The sequence below is a fragment of the Canis lupus genome, chromosome 16, assembly GCF_003254725.2.
Source record: "Canis lupus dingo isolate Sandy chromosome 16, ASM325472v2, whole genome shotgun sequence".
In the NCBI taxonomy this organism is placed as follows: Eukaryota; Metazoa; Chordata; class Mammalia; order Carnivora; family Canidae; genus Canis; species Canis lupus.
Window position 1 is genome coordinate 23,177,919 of NC_064258.1, and position 16,781 is coordinate 23,194,699.

Here is a 16,781-nt window from a genome sequence, read left to right on the forward strand (position 1 = left end):
ATGTATTATATTTTGTTGGAGCTGTAATTTTTTGAGGGTCCCATATGTGCCAAGCATTACATTGAGCACTTTAAAGAAAGTAACTTTTATTCCTACTTTATGGAATAAGAACCAAGGAACTAAGATGTTAAGTTCTTTTTAGGCTTCTACCATTAGTGTCAATATTCAGAGCCAGATCTATTTAACTTCAAATCCCCAGCATATCTGACCATTAATAGGGGAACACCCGTGTCATGCTTTTTATATAACTTAAATATAAATCAGTGAACAATAATACCACAGAGATGTGTTTCTCTAATAAATGGATGTGTTTACTAAATCTCAGTCTGTGGTGAAGTAAAAATGTGAAGGAACCTTCATGCAGCGTAAGTTTTGTCCTATCCCCCACCTATGAGAATAAGGAAAAAGCACATTTTTGTCCAGACACTATTTTGCTCACTCTCAGGTAGAATTTCAAGAAGCAGATATGTAACATTCAGGTCTTTAATACAGTGCTCCAAAGGCCACAAAGGCTTAGAATAATAGAAATTGAATCCATATTATGATTGTGGTAGTGGTTACCTAACTGCATACATTTGTCAAAGTTGATCATTTACACACTTAAAATTGGTAAATTTTATTGTACATAAAAATCATATCTCAAGCTGATTTTTAAAAAATATAAAGCCCGAGAAGTACAGTTTTCTTAGCTCTTAGTATAGAAAGATAGTGCAGTTGACCCTTGAACAATGTAGAAGTTGAGGTGCCAACTCCTTGCACAGTTGGAAATCTACAAATAAATTTTGGCTTCCCAGAAACTTAATGACAAATACCCACTATTGACCAAAAGCCTTACTAATAACATCAACAGTCAACACATATTTTGCATGTTCTGTGTATTATGTACTATATTCTTATAATAAATTAGAGAAAAGAAAACATTATTAAGAAAATCATAAGAGAATATACATTTACAGTATTATATTTATTTCTAAAAATCCACATATGAGGGACCCACACAGTTCAAGCCTGTGGTGTTTGAGGGTCAACTGTGTGGTATAGGTTTGGCACAAGACTCCCAAGTCCAGATCACCTAGGTTTGACCTATGTTCTCTTTATTTACTTATTTTTTTAAAAATATTTTATTTTTTCATGAGAGATACAGAGAGAGGCAGAGGCAGAGGGAGAAGCAGACTCCCTGTGGGGAGTCCGATGCAGGACTCAGTCCCAGGACCCGTGATCATGACCTGAGCCAAAGGCAGGGACCTGGGCCACTCATGCATCCCATGCTCTCCTCTTTAAAACAGGGATGATAATATCTATACTGTAGAGTAGTTTTGTTCTTTTTTGTTTTTGTTTTTGTTTTTTTTTTTTTTAAAGCAAATCAGCTAATATATATATAATGTGCTTACCACAGTGCCTGGTACGTAGTGTTTCTGTTATTATGACTTACCAGAACTGAACATCTAAAGAGTAAGTTTGCCCTTCCTGTTCTCTCCACCTTTCTCTTCATTATTAAAATCCTCATCTTGCCACAAATATTGTTGTAACAGCATCATGACAATACCATATACAAGGAATAAGTGGCACTTCAATAAAATGGATCTTAATTACTGCTAAAACTGGCCTCTGCTCTTTTGACAAGTATTTATTTGGGGCCTGTCCTTAAAAATCCCAGAACCCAAGAGGTCACCCCAGAAGGCAACAGGAATTTGGAAGGACAAAAGGACAACTGCAAAACAGGGAATTAAGTTGTTTGGAAAAGTTGAACAGAACATGGCCTGTCAAGTTTGGGAGGGAAGGTGCAGTGAGATGGGGGTGAGTCCTAGACTTGCTACAATAAACTCTTCTATTCTCTAGATTTAAAATCTTCTGAATACTGTAATTAAATCTGTTTGGTTTTGTTTCCTTAAGAAGGATTTTTTTCTTTTCCCTTTGTCCCCCTTCTCGTATCCTGTTAGACTCTCTTGACCCTGAAATACAGTCCTTGTTTTTATTCATTTTCTTCTTTCATCTGGTCACCGTATTATAGCAGTCTTTAAGACACCCGTTCTGTTGCAGAATGTTTGTACAGTGGAGATGAGTGTTGGAGAGTCCTTGTAGCTAAATTTAATGTCTTGAAAAGTCATTTTACTTACTGTGGTTCCTGATTATGAGTATCCAGAATGTGCAGATATATAAGTAACTGTACTCACTAACATGCTTTTTTTACACTTTTTCAAGCAAAGAGCCAACAAATAGATAAAATTGAAGTTTGAAAGCCTGTTCAGAAACCCACAGACTCATTTCTTCATTCTCTCCATTAGCATATCCCATCTCCTCTGAATATATGACAGTGTTTAGGAGCTTTGAATTCACCAGGGGCTGGGAGGAGGAAGGTGGTTTATCCAGCAATAGTAGATAAACAAATTTCTGATTTAGAAATTTTCTAATTGCTTCTGTTGTTAGAGAATTGACGTATTTGCTTTTCGCATCAATAGTCGATCATTACTCCTCTGAAATGTAATGTAATGCGTATTTCCTTATTCAAATATGGATATAATTAGCCTGCTGCTGAAATGTTTCCATCCTGATCCGTTTCTTTGTGGATATCTTTTTCTGTCATGGTTTATAATTGAACCTGCCTGTAAATTCTTTAGTCCCAATATTTTATATTTTAAGCTACTTAAAAAGCAAATCCCTTTCACACCTGTGGGATTTCAGTATAGTTCACACTGCAGCTATTTTGAATGCTTCCACTTTTGACACGTCCCTCCAACGTTTCCTTCTCCTTGGAGAGCAGGTGCTGGGTGTTTCTGTGGAGGCAGCTGCTCTCTGGGACTTCAGTTCCCTGAGCCACGCCGGCCCGTCCAGGTGGAGTCCTGGCTCCCACTCCGAGGGCACCTGCCAGCCCACAGCCCCTGCCGCTGGGGCCCTGGCCCCCCAGGGCGAGTGCACACATGGGAGACATTGCACACACAGAGCATCACAGAGGCTGCCCAGGATTTCCTTCAGGCTAAAATGTTAATGAACCTGGGAACTGGCACTCATAAGTGATATCTGTCCTTCAACTTTTTGGCTGAGGGGTGGTGATTTCTTAATTGTGGGGCCGTCGGAATTCTGCACCCCCCTCACAGGGAGCCTTTCAAGCTTCTGTCTTACTAAGCGCATCTGGCCTCATTTACACATGTGATTCCTAGGCTTCATGTGGCCAGCAGCAGGACTAGGTCACTGTGAGTGGACAACTGCAAGTCCCTTCCCCGGCAGTCCCTGTCCTACCCTGGAGAGGGATCGCCATCGCTTTAGCATGGAGCCTGGGCATCTGCCTACATTCTAGCACGAAGACTTCATCTACAGTAATCATGAAAGCACTTTGAATTATTCTATGCAGTTCTCTTATCTGACTGCTTAGCATTTGTTCAGATTTCCCAAATAACTGAAGAGGAAACATAGAGAGGGTAACATTTATTACCTCTTTATTACCCTCTTATATACGTTTTTGAAAAGAGATCACTTTTCTGCAGCAAATACTATGCACTATTGTGGGGTTTTTTTTTCTGGAAGACCTTGACTTTTCTCATAAATTACCCAGTGTAGCAAACTGGCTGCACAAACATTAGTATGTATTTCCATTAATGTTGGGAATAGTACATTAATCCTAAAGGCCTTGCTTACTTGAGTTTTTAAAATAATGCCCTTGAGTCCTCACCCTAGTGCTGCCAGCCACTGAGTGACATGGCCTGCTTGTGCCAGGTGCCCCATGCTTCCCATTACAGATGCCCAGGGCTCAGTCTTGTGGCTTCACTCTGTGTTCTTGGAGCGACCAAGACAGACCCCGCAGACAAAGGAAGGACAGACTGGATGGATGAGGGGCAAAAGAAGGTGACTTGCTTTGGGGGTTTGACTTCAGATTTCTTATGGAAAGGGGGATTCTGGTATTTAGAGAAGTACGTTTATTTTTTTATTTTATTTTTTTAAATATTTTATTTATTTATTCATGAGAGACACAGAGAGAGAGGCAGAGACAGGCAGAGGGAGAAGCAGGCTCCACGCAGGGAGCCCGACGTGGGACTTGATCCTGGGACTCCAGGATCAGGCCCTGGGCTGAAGTCAGCACTAAACCACTGAGCCACCCGGGCTGCCCGAGAAGTACTTTTAATCTGTACTCTTATTGCCAGAGTTTCTTTGTCATCACATGGTTTGATTATAAAACGTGGACACTCTTTCTCTATGTTGGGCAAGGACACAGCAGAGGATAGTGGTTAAGAGCACATCTCCAGGGCCAAGTCCCAGCTCCCACCAGCCAGCTCTGCACCCTCAGGCAAGTCACATGACTTTTGGACTTCTATGTAATGCAGACAATGATATTACCTGCCTCACAGAATCATTCAAAAGGTTTGTGAGCTAATGTATGTAAAGTACTTAGTGCCGAATGTGACACACAGTAAGCCCTAATTAATAAGTGTTAGCCATTAAGGTAATGAAGAAAGAACAAGTGATGTAATTTTAATTCTCAATTCATTAAGGAAACATTATGAATAACTTTGAAAGCTCTACTTTTCCTCATCTCAAAGGGCCTGAGACCTCAAGGATGAAGCTCGACGTGATAGTGGATCTCCCTCCATATAGAGGATCTAGTACAGGTCCCAGAGCTTCTCTGAAAGTACTTCCTTTAGGAACTAGGGAGCTAAAAAAAAAAAAAAAAAAAAAAAAAAAACGGCATAAAATAGGAGCTAAAGTGGGAAAATATAGAGCTCATGTCCAACTTTAAGACCTCCTATGGATAATGTGTGCATCTGGCAGGGTTGCTACTTGGAAATAAGTTCTTCTAAGACTCAGCTTTCTGGGGCACCTGGGTGGCTCAGTCAGTTAAGCATCTGCCTTTGGCTCAGGTCATAATTCCAGGGTCCCGGGATCAAGCCCCACATAAGGCTCCCTGCTCAGTGGGGAGCCTGCTTCTCTCTCTGCCACTCCCCCTGCTTGTGTTCTCTCTCTCTCTCAAATAAATAAATAAAATCTTTAAAATAAAATAAAACTCTTTTTTTCTTTTTTCATCTATAATCTAGGCACTTTGCAATGTAAGACTTTGAGCTCACCTTAACAGTGGAGATGAATTCCTTCATGAAAGTTATTTTAGCTCTGTCTCCTCCCTGCAGGGTATTCTGGACAGCCCAAGTAGCAGAGAATGACAAATGACAAAAGAAGGAATGAGAGCTTCTTGGCAGAGCTCTGGAAGGGCAGCCCCCAGACAGCTCTCAGCAGACTGGTGCATGGTCAAGGAGAATGCTGAAGCCTGCCTTGCTCTGGGGCTTCTCAGTCCCTGGAACCAGGAATCCTGAGCTTAGGGGAGGTGGCATAGGTCACTGATGTATGATTCTGCATCCAGGTGACTATACTTAAGTAATCACTGAAAAATGCATCATCTTTATGTTGCTTGGGTCATAGGACCTGGGGAGCTCAGTCAGCTGAGTGTCTTTCTCTTGATTGCAGCTCAGGTCATGATCTTAGGGTCCTGGGATTGAGCCCTGTGTTGGGCTCTGTGCTCAATGAGGAGTCTGCTTTTGGATTCTCTCTCTCCCTCTAACCCACCCCCACCCCTACTCTATGTTGCCCAGGTCAGAAACGAACAACTCTTTGTGAAATAAATATTCATAATTTATTTTCAGCCAATTTCAGGAAAAATTCATGAGCCCAGGGGGGTTAAAAAACAAAATACTTGAGTGAAAGACAAGAAACTTGAAACCATCACTAAACTAATCCTATAACCTAAAGCATATACCTCTTCTCCTTCAGTTTTCCCATCTGCATGGCAATGGTAGTAATAGCAGTTCTGTTTATTTTGAGTTGTTTGAGAATTAAATGAGATAGTAAATGGAGGCACATTGAGCAGCGTGAAATGCTAGCACACAGGGGTAGTATTTTGGTTGAGTAGGAGAGAGCCTGAACTCTGGGGTCAGACTGCTTGGGTTCAAGACCAATGCTTTTTCTGGCCTGCCTAAGTGACCTGAAGCACATTGTGAATGCTCTCTCATGCAGGTTTTGCTCATCTGAGATTTCAGAGTAGGAACAGTACTTGTTCATCCGGCTGCTTTGAGGATTAAATGAAGTAATGTGCCATTTGAGGAGTTCCAGACAGACATTAAGAACTCTATATGCTACTATTATTTGGTTACCTTTCATCTATTTTTAAACATGCATTTTCCAGATTCTGTAAATAGGTCATACAAATGTACACATATAAACAAAGTTGGTAGTGCCTTGGAGAAATGTATATATCCCTTGTCCCTATACATAACAATGTTCAGACTAGAGGCAGTGGTTGCATAGAAGTGTCCTAGAGAAGAAAGTTTCTGGCTTGGTGATAAGACAAAATTACTCATTAGATCTTTTCTGGGCATCTTGTAAGTGGCAGGTGCTGCAAGTGTGGAAATAAATAAGATGCGGTAGTTGCCTCTAGGAGAGCACAAGGACGCGGGGCAGGGAGAGACAGAGTAGAATATACTGTGAGTGCTCTGATAGAGCTGTGGGTTGTACATGCCATGATAGAGGGGGAACCAGATGAGACCCGGGATAGACCAGGTGAGTCTCAGGTGGAGGTGGGAACCGGGTGTAGAGCAAACTTGACTTACTGCTCAGGGAGAAGTCAGAAAGCTTCATGCTATGGAGTTGCATCTTGGAGAACAAGTAGGCATTTTCCAGAAGGAAGTGGTGGAGACCTGCCCTCCTTCTGTAGGGTGGTAGCTGCCACTTGGATTTCTAACTAGGGCCATGCTGGGGTTTCTAAGTTATATGAAGTATAGAAGGGTCTGTTCACCCTCTTTTGTGTAAAAAAATAGTCCTCCTAGGCCTGTCACGGAGCTGTACCTTCACTCCAGGGGGTTTAAAGCCACCCTGTCTAATATGGTAGCCACTATTTATATGTGACTCTTTAGCCAATATTAATTAAAATTAAATAAAATTAAAGGGTGAGTCCCTCAGTGACACTAGTTACATTCCAGGCCCTCAATAGTCACATGTGGCTAATGGCCTCCATATGGCCAGCCAGACATTTCCCATGCCACAGAACATTCTATGGAACAGTACTGTCCTAGACAGTGCTCTGGCATCACTCAGAGAAAGAAGTGGGACGTTTCTCTCTGCTGTCTCCCAATTCCTGCTGTTGTGAACCTCTGTGCTGGGTATTCAGGCTCGCAGGGGTTTTAGCCAGCTCTGTCCCAGGCTGTTTGAGAGCTACAAGCTGCCCAGTAAGACCTTGTGCGTGCAGTGACATCTGCTTTCTTCCAGATTGTAGTAGTTCTGACACACCCTGCCCAGATTCAACTTAAAATAGAGCATTGCTGAATATCTGGCTCATTTGAAAAACTGATGAAATAAAAGAAAGCTTTTTATTTACCCCTCTTCACTAGCACAGAAATCCTCTTGTGAACTCACATGGGCTTGGTTCTTATAATATCAGAGAGGTGGTCAGAGGAAGGTTGCCTGGAGGCGTCCCTGCCTATAGGGAGCTGGATGAAGACTCCTGCTTCAGAATTCTTAGAGTCATGCTCCAGGGTAAGGAGATTGCCCTGTGCACAGAGATTAATGTCTGACACTGGGTTTTGTCTTTGTATTCAAGAATTCTCTCTGCATGCAGACAAAGCTCACTGCTTGGCAGCAATCATAGCCAGGCCTCCCTGCCTTCGATGGAATCATGACAAATTGTACAAGGACAAGTATCATCAGATGAGCCAAAAGACTATGCTCTTCAGGAATGATAATCCTGTTGTGAAGCAAAAAGAACAAAGTGTGGTCCCCACAGCACTTCACTTCTAAACCTGCCATCAGAATGATTGTGTTCGAATCTCCATTACGACTTAAGATTTGCCACAAAATCATTTTATTGTATTCTTGTGTCTCTGGATATTACACAGTGCCAAGATCTGAGTGTAATGGGTATTAATTTCAGTTTGAGAGGCTTTTGGGAAGTTGGATTTACAGCTACTATCTGACCTGATTTTAGGAGGAATTTAACCTAACTTAACCCAGGTTTGGTTATAATTTTCCAGAATAGCTTTCATTTTAGGATCTAAATCCATCTGGATAACATGCTGATGTTATAAATTATAACATCTACCCAATCTGTTGAAGTAACCTGGAATTTCAGAGTTAGCCTGTTGGGAAGTCTGGAAGAAGTTTTTCCAGAATGCTGCTTCTCCTTCACTCATTGCTTATGAGCCCCCTCACCGCTGAAAGGGAGTTTTCGGTGTCAGTGAAAAATATCCCTGGTTTCATAGACAATCAAATACAGAGTCATGAAACTTCAGTCATGTTTAGTGCCTGGGTAGGCTGGTTACCTATTGCCTTGTTTCAGATTATTGTTGTCATCTGCAATGATCAGTAGGATCAGGTGTGTTTAGAAAGGTTAAACTAGACCAATGGAAGCAGCAGTCGTATCTGTTGGCACTTATATGGGCATCATTTGAGTGCCTAACCTGGAGAAGACAGCAGCTGACCCAAGAGGCTCACTCAGTATCAGTGGTGCTGCAGTTTCCATTGGCTCAGTCTCCTCAAGGAAGGGGCAGAAAGGTAACTAGAGACAATGGAGATCATGCACAGGCATCAGTAACCTGTAACCTTGTTGGGCCTCAGTGCAGTAGAGCTAGAGGCCCTAGAAGAGAGGCTATGACTCTTCTTCTCTTTCAGGGATATTTCCTATCTGTGAGTGAGGGGACCTGTCAAGCATTTTCAGCACCCCCAGTTCCTATCCTGGTGCTTCACTGGGGTTGAGCCTCACAGGGCTTGAGCGCTATAACTTTGAGGCATTGGCCCTGGGGCCTCCTGAAAGGTACATGGGATGAGAGAAAGCAGGGGGATTAGTTGGTTGGTTATTGGCTGGGAGAGAATGGGTGATTTTTTTAAATCCCCACCTTTATTAAAGGTCTGTTTACAAAAAAGAAAATAGAAATGCCTTTTTTTAAAAAGATTTATTTATTTGAGAGAGAGAGAGAGAGAGAGGAGGGACAGAGGGAGAAGGAGAGAGAACCTTAAATAGACTGCACACTGAGTGGGGAGCCCAATGTGGGGCTTGAGATCATGACCTGAGCCGAAACCAAGAGTCAGATGCTCAACCTACTGTGCCACCCAGGTGCCCTGGAAAATAGAGATGCTTTTATCTGATGTCCTACTCTGGACACTTAAGGTTCAATTCTCAATTAACTTTACTAATAACAAGAATAAAGGGCTATAATAATCTATCCATTGCCTTTTCACCAGGAGATTGTTTGCCTGGCTTTTCCCTAATAATAAGATACAGAATATCAATATGGAGCAAACCATGGATTACGAGAAGCAAGAGCTTCTGTCTGCTGAGGCAAAAAGGATCACTAGAAGAGTGCCATTCCTCCCAAATCTGAGCTCACTTGAATAAGTGAATGACTTCACCATCTCTCCAACACATGTTTGCACACTCCTTATATGTCTCACAGCATTACTGATACATCTGATGAACTATAATAGGAATAAGAAGGCTCGAGAGTTTGGACTAGTTGGGGAAAAGGCTGGTCTGAATTAGTGTGAATTCATCTCTACTCTATGTACATATATATGAAGAGTTTTATTTTGAATATATATGAAAACATAAATATAGAAGCATATATATAAATCCTTATGTATGTATATAAACTTTTATTCCTTTAAATGCCACTGAAGCATCATTTAAGAGTAGCTAGAATAGAAAGCACTTGTAGATAGGGGTCCCTCCTGGTTTTATTCTTAACTTGCTGACTTCTAAGCCGGGGTCCTCAGCACAGCACTATTGATATTTGGGTTGGATGACTCTTTGGAGTGTGAAGCTGTCCTATGCACTGTAGGCTGTTTAGCAGCATCCCTGGCCTCTATGCAGTGGATGCCAGTGGCACCCCCTACCCATGACATTTCCAGACGGTGTCCTGGTTGAGAACCACTGTTTAAGACTGTGTAGGATAACTCTTCAGGCCACAGAGTCCTCACTAATAAACTGAGGAGGGCACCTTCCAGTCCCTTTCCAGAATTGAACACTTCCAGGATGCCTGTAAAGGGTCCTGCCAGACTCAGAAGCCGCCTAACATCTGTGGTGTTATAACCAGGGGCACAGGTGGAAACATATTCTGAAGGTTAAACACTCTCATTGATATTATCCAGTGGCTTCTGTCGTTTCCCCTGCTTGCCCAGTCACCAAATACCAGGAGATGAATGATACTGTACTATATGCTTAAGAAGTCCCAATGGCGGGGATCCCTGGGTGGCTCAGCGGTTTGACACCTGCCTTTGGCCCAGGGCATGATCCTGGAGTCCTGGGATCGAGTCCCGCATCGGGCTACCTGCATGGAGCCTGCTTCTCCCCTGCCTGTGTCTCTGCCTCTCTCTGTCTCTCTGTCTCTCATGAATAAATAAAATATTTAAGAAAAAAAAAAAGTCCCAATGGACTTGAAGTTGCTCTTACTTTTAACTAAATGTTATCCACACAGCTACATTAACTGAAGAGGGTTCTCGAAATGATTTGGCTGAAATACCTGCTTTTCTTTCCTACAGGGATTCTTACATTGAAGAGAGCAAATGAGCTCCTGAGCACCTGCGTACCGGGCAGCTTTCTGATCCGAGTCAGTGAGAGGATCAAAGGCTATGCCCTGTCCTATCTGTCTGCGGAGGGCTGTAAGCATTTCCTCATAGATGCCTCTACAGACTCGTACAGCTTCCTGGGCGCGGACCGGCTGCAGCACGCCACCCTGGCAGCGCTGGTGGACTACCACAAGGTGAAATGGCCTACACTGTGCGGTGGCGTCCTCAGCGGCCCTAGCAATGAAAGGCAATTACAAGAAAAAAGATTGAAATGGGTAATGGGGGGATTAGTCTTTGATAATTCTTCTGGATACTCCGGATTCTTAACTGCATTTCCTTTATCCCGGAACCTGGTCCCTCAGATATTCAGGGAGAACTCGCTGAGGCAGAGAACGTAGAAGATACTAAACATCGGTGCACAGACGGATCCCGTCTGAGACCACTCTTGGGTAGAATTCATGCCCAAGAGGGAAAAATCATACATGGCAATTTGCAGATGAGAAAAACCTCTTTTAAGATTGTCATAAATCGATAAAGCTCCATGTAAATCAAGGGTATACAACAAGTTCTGTACTCTGAGGAGGCCGGAAGGGCATGGCATTATTATTTACAGTATCTTAACAGCCTGCCCTTCCCCGTCCCCCCAGCCTGGTCTGATCTCTGCCTTCTGATTCACAGGAGGAACCCATAACTTCCCTGGGGAAAGAGCTCCTTCTGTACCCCTGTGGTCAGCAGGACGAGCCGCCCGACTACCTGGAACTCTTTGAGTGACAGCCTCCGTCATGCTGTGTCATCCTCAGCCTCCATTGGGCTTTCCTCTGGGTAAACTCTGCTGAAACAGACATTTGTGTGTGAAGCCAACGTTACCCTGCAGCATAGCCAGGATTGATCAACAGCAAGGATGCTTGGAGCCCCATGGAGATCTCTCTTCTGCACTAATGCTGGAGTTAACCACATTGTATTCACTCCAAAAGACAAGGGAGATGATCCCCAATTTCAGCAACTCCCTAACATGAAGTCTACAACCTTAATGATGTACATAAATGAACAAAGAAGAAATGGAAACTTTCTAGGAATTAAGGCGTACTTCAAAACCCAGTAGCTCATGGTAACTATTTCATGACCTCTATACTCCCACTTTGCATCATTTCAAAACATCTCAGGATTGTGTTTAGATTAAGTTCCACATTGGCTTTGGGGAGCTGGCAAAAAAGCCTTTACTGGTGGCTGAAATGACCCTGCAGACACACTTCATTTATTATGCATGTTGGAGCCAGGATATAAGTAAGAGGCATTGAAAAACAAAAGTTGGGAATGGAAATCGAATGAGGAGTTTAAAACGGAGGAGAAGCTTAACATGTCCAGAAATACTGTGGACTGTAGGGGAGTGAGCAAACTGTTGTGCACTGTTTTCTCATTCCGGACAACAGGACAGTGGTCACCCCATCTACTTTGGATCCATCCACAAGCACACCAAGGAGGTTGAAGTGCATGCATGTGTGAGTTGCTGTCAGTAGTGATAGGCCAGCACAGAAGAGCATGTTGTGGGCTGAGTGGTATCCCCAGAAAGGCAGGGTGAAGTCCTAAGCCCTGGTACCTGTGAACGTGACCTTAATTGGGAATAGGGTCTTTGCAGATGTGATCAAGTTCATATCGGGTTCAGGTGGGCCCTCCATCCAATGACTGGCATCTTTATAAGGAGAGAGGGATTTGGAAACACACAGAGGAGAGGCAACCATGGGGTGACACAGGCTGAGACTAGTGATTCCAGGGGATTTCCTGCAAGCTAGGGAATGCCAAGAAGAGCTGGCCACCCCCAGGAGCTAGGAGAGCAGTATGGCACAGATTCTCCTCGGAGCCTTAGAAGGGAATGTGGCCATGCTGGCACCTTGGTTTCAGACTTCCAGGCTCTAGATCTATAAGAGAATAAATTTCTGTTGTCTTAAGCCTCTGAGTTTATGATAATTTGTTGCGGCAGCCCTCAGAAACTAACACAGAAGTTCATGTCATTACAGAACCTGATGGGCATTATGTGCCATTTGTTGCTCTACAGCCTGCCCCCTGATGATGAAGGAAGGATGGGAGAGGAGAGTAGCCTCCCACCTGGCTATGCAGGTTTGCTCAGGCAGGAATTGTATCCCACCTCCCTGCCATCTCCACACCCCCAACCCCTAGCAACCCTTGGGCCAGCCCAGCAAGGGCTGGAGTCACTATACCAGGGGTGCCCTGAGCCAGAGATGATGCTTCTGGGAAGGTGGAGATTCCCCTGCGCTCCAGTCCTCCTCCTGGTGTCGGCACTCTTTCCAAAGGAGCAGAGGTGGTTCATGAGGTTCTTGGTTGGGTAAAACACTCACTGCCAGTATAAAAGATAGCCAGAGAAGACAGTAGGGTATGTGTGTATATGTGTCCGTATGGGTGTGTGTGTGCTTTAATGAGAAGGTTTTTAAACACAGACCATTGTAAAGTGTCACTTGAAATGTCCCCTGTGTACCTATAGTCTGAGAGATGACTGTCAACTAGACATCTATCCAAGAGACCCTGTCTTTAACCTTCATTTCAGTGATTAAATGGCCATGACTTTATAGAACTGCAAAGACAGCACGGGACAGGAAGTTACAAACTTCTATTCTGTCCCCATATCTTCCCACCATTAGCCCTCTGAACTTCAGTTTTCACTTTTATTTTTTTTTAAAAAAGGTATTTTTAAAAAATTGCAGTGTACCTGATATTTAACATTAAATTAGTTTCAGCTGTACAACATAATGATTTGACCTTTGAAACAATCTTTGACCACTGAAACAATCACCACTGTAAGTCTAGTTATCCATCACCTTACAAAGTTACAAAGTTTTTTTTCTTGTGATCACTTTTAAGATCTACTCCCTTAGGGCAGCCCAGTGGCTCAGCAGTTTAGTGCCACCTTCAGCCCAGGGTGTGATCCTGGAGACCTGGGATCGAGTCCCACGTTGCGCTCCCTGCATGGAGCCTCCTTCTGTCTCTGCCTCTCTCTCTCTCTCTCTCCCCCTCTCTCTGTCTCTCATGAATAAATAAATAAAATCTTTAAAAAAAAACCTCTCTTAGCAACTTTTAAGTCTGCACTGTAGCATTATCAACGATTGTCACCATGCTGTGCATCCCCATGGCTTACTGATTTTGTAACTGGAAGTCTGTACCTCTCGACCCCCTTCACCCACTTTGCCCACCTCCCAACCCTCCTTCCTTCTTGCAACCACCAATCTGTTTTCTGTACCTATGAGTTTGGCTTGGTTTTGTTTGTTGTTTAGATTCCACATATCAGTGAAACCATAGGGTATTTGTCTATCTCTTATCTCAGTCACCATCATACCACTGAGGTCCATGTCACAAATGGCAAGATCTCATCCTTTTTTATGGCCAAGTAATATTCCATGGTGTACATACACCATATCTTTTTACCCATTTGTCTATGGATGGACACCTGGGCTGCTTCCATATCTTGGCAACTGCAAAGAATGCTGCAATGGACATAGGGGGTGCATGTATCTTTTTGAATTGATATTTTTGTTTTCTTTGGATAAATACCAGAAGTGGAATTCCTGGGTCATATGGTAGTTCTGTTTTAATTAAAAGAAAGTGTTTTTACTAGCTGATTTTTATTCATCCAGTTCTGAAATCTTAAGGTTCTGAAATGAATAGAAAAGTACCCTGTTGTCACTAATCATTATGAAGACATACGATTCCAGCATCACCGTCTGCTTAAAATTATTCTGGAAGAAATAAGTATAGTCATACCGGATATAATGACACTAAGTAACTGTGGGATGTACTAAGTACTGTCAGATGGCTTAGAAAACAGGAAATTACCTGACTGAATTAACCTAATAGTACAAGGGGGGGTGGGTCTGAGTTCTGTACTATTTTATCCTTTTGGTTATTAACATTCAGAGGAATAAACTGCCCATTTCTTGATGGTGTGATGGCCAGCAGTAATACTTGAAATTCTTAGGGGGTGAGAACAGTACAGAATTCAGGAAGTGGTTAAAACCGAATGGGGTTGAGGAAGCCTGAATTCTCATCATAGCTCAACTATTGGATACAGTCTCCCTGTGTCTGACCCTCGTTGTGGCCTAAGGCAAGGATGTCGGAGCCCTGGTCCTGCACCCCGCCCCCCCCCCCCCCTTCTGCTGCCTCAGCAAGCTCCCCTCCTTGGCTGGCCTAAGGTTTCTGGTCTGGGGTGTTTCCCTGCTGTTACCCTCCAGGTCCGAGTTCCCAACACTCCAGTCGGCCTACTCTTTGGAACTGGGTGCAAATGCCTCTCACTGCCCATATCGACTCTCCTCTTTCTCAACAACTTCAGGGAGATTGTAGAATCTCCTCTTACAGTCGTCCCAGATTCTCTGGCTGCCACCCCGTCCTCCAGGCCCTCACAATCATTAGCCCCCACTGGGTCACCTGTAGGGCCCCTGGTCCTGGTCTCCCTCCCTCCCCAGCTATGGAGGATGCGCACGAAAGTGACTTTGTGCCTCTGGGTCACCAGCAGAGCTGAGCAATGCCAAGAAACGCCCGTGGGCCCAAACTTATGCCAAAGAAGGAGAAACACAGAGTTAAGAAAAAGGAGAACAAGTGGCGATGGGCATGGACAGGTCACTTACAATATCTTAGGGGCATCTATATCAAAAGTTGCCATTTTTAATTAACCCTCCCTTTTAAGTGTAAAATAATGGCATGTGCTAATGTGGCAAAAATGTGCTTTTAGATCTAAAATCATTCGTGGCCGGAAGTCTCAGAGTGGCGGCTTCCTGTGGAGGCAGCTTTCCGCAGGCAGCGCTGTGGGCCTCACGCGGGACGCCTTGGGACGCCCGCCCGTGACGGTGACGGGCAAGGAGACAAGACGACCTACAGGGGCTGCGGGGCCTCCTGGCTTTCCCGCCTGCGGGGACGCGGACGCGGTCAGTGCCTTCCGAGGCCGGGCCGGGGCTCCAGTTCCGCGGCAGAGCTCGCCCGCCCTCCCCGCGCCGCCCCGCCCCGCCCCGCCCGCCTGCGCCCCCTCGGCCTCCCGCCCGCTCCGGGTCTGAGGTGTGTCCGAGCCGCGCCTCGCCTCTCGCCTCTCGCCTCTCGCCTCTCGCCTCTCGCCTCGCCTCGCCACGCCTCTCGCCTCTCGCCTCTCACCTCTCACCTCGCCTCTCGCCTCGCCTCTCGCCTCTCGCCTCGCCTCTCGCCTCTCACCTCACCTCACCTCACCTCTCCCCTCTCGCCTCGCCTCGCCTCTCGCCTCTCGCCTCGCCTCACCTCGCCTCGCGCCTCGCCTCGCCTCACAGCGCCCTCCGGCGCCCTCGGCCTGTGCGCGCCTTCTGTTCTCACGCGCACCTGGACGCCGGAGGCCGTCCCCGGTCCCTCCCGCCCCGCGCCGGCCCTTCCTCCTGCCCGAGCCCAGGACTCGAGGAGGCCTCCCTGACGCGAGGGCTTCGTTTTCGGGTGGTGAAGACACACTGGTCCTGAGTTGGCTCCCTCTCGCAGAAAGTCCGGCAGCTGTCGGTGTGATCCAGGCCAGCTCACTGGCCAGCTGCGTGGAATCTTTTTTTTTTTTTTTAAGAGTTTTTGTTCATTTGAGAGACACACACACAGAGAGCGGCGAGCGAGCGAGCCCAAGCAGGGAGGAGGGCCCGAGGGAGGGGGAGAAGCAGACGCCCCGCTGAGCAGGGGGAGGCAGGATTGCTGGGTTCTTGCCTCACGGAGCCCAAGAATGAGTCTCAGACAAAGGAGACTGGATGAAGCCACGGAGGTTTATTAAGGATACAGAGATAGCTCAGGAGTGAGAGGGGTCCCCACGGGGTTGTCCCTGGGGGCCTGGAGGGCTGGCCTTTTATGGAAAGCCAACCAGGGAACCCAAATCCTTTTAACATCTCCACTGACATCACCACGAGTGCGGACTAGTGAGAACACCTTCAATGGCTCACTTCCTCTTTAGGGTCCGGTAACTCTTTGTTGATCACAAGTAGCTGTTATAACAAGACTCCACCTCTGGCACCTGGGCAGGATGGTCTGGTTTGCTTATCTAGGGTGTCCTTTCACCTCCACATTTTTGGGATTTCTGTGAGTCTGATTCCATGCTCCCTCCCTATCTCTCCCTACCTAGCCCTGCCTGTCCCTTACTTACTGATGCAGGACTTGATCCCCGGACTCTTGGATCATGACTTGAGCCAAAGAAGATGCTTAACTGATTGGGCAACCACGGTGCCCTATCACTGTGTGCAATCTTAAAAGAAAAA

General features: G+C 45.2%; 1 protein-coding gene across 5 annotated transcripts in view; it reads left to right on the forward strand.

The window, feature by feature from the left end:
• Window positions 1-12,479, forward strand: part of SH2D4A (SH2 domain containing 4A) — a 70,931-nt gene extending 58,452 nt beyond the window's left edge. For all 5 annotated transcript variants that reach the window (XM_025447161.3, XM_049094909.1, XM_025447227.3 and 2 more), the window contains 2 exons: window positions 10,507-10,727; window positions 11,212-12,479. In XM_025447161.3, the coding sequence (XP_025302946.1) occupies window positions 10,507-10,727; window positions 11,212-11,304 (314 nt within the window). In that variant the 3' untranslated portion in view covers window positions 11,305-12,479. The remainder of the gene's footprint in view (window positions 1-10,506; window positions 10,728-11,211) is intronic.
• The last annotated feature ends 4,302 nt before the right edge of the window (window positions 12,480-16,781 follow it).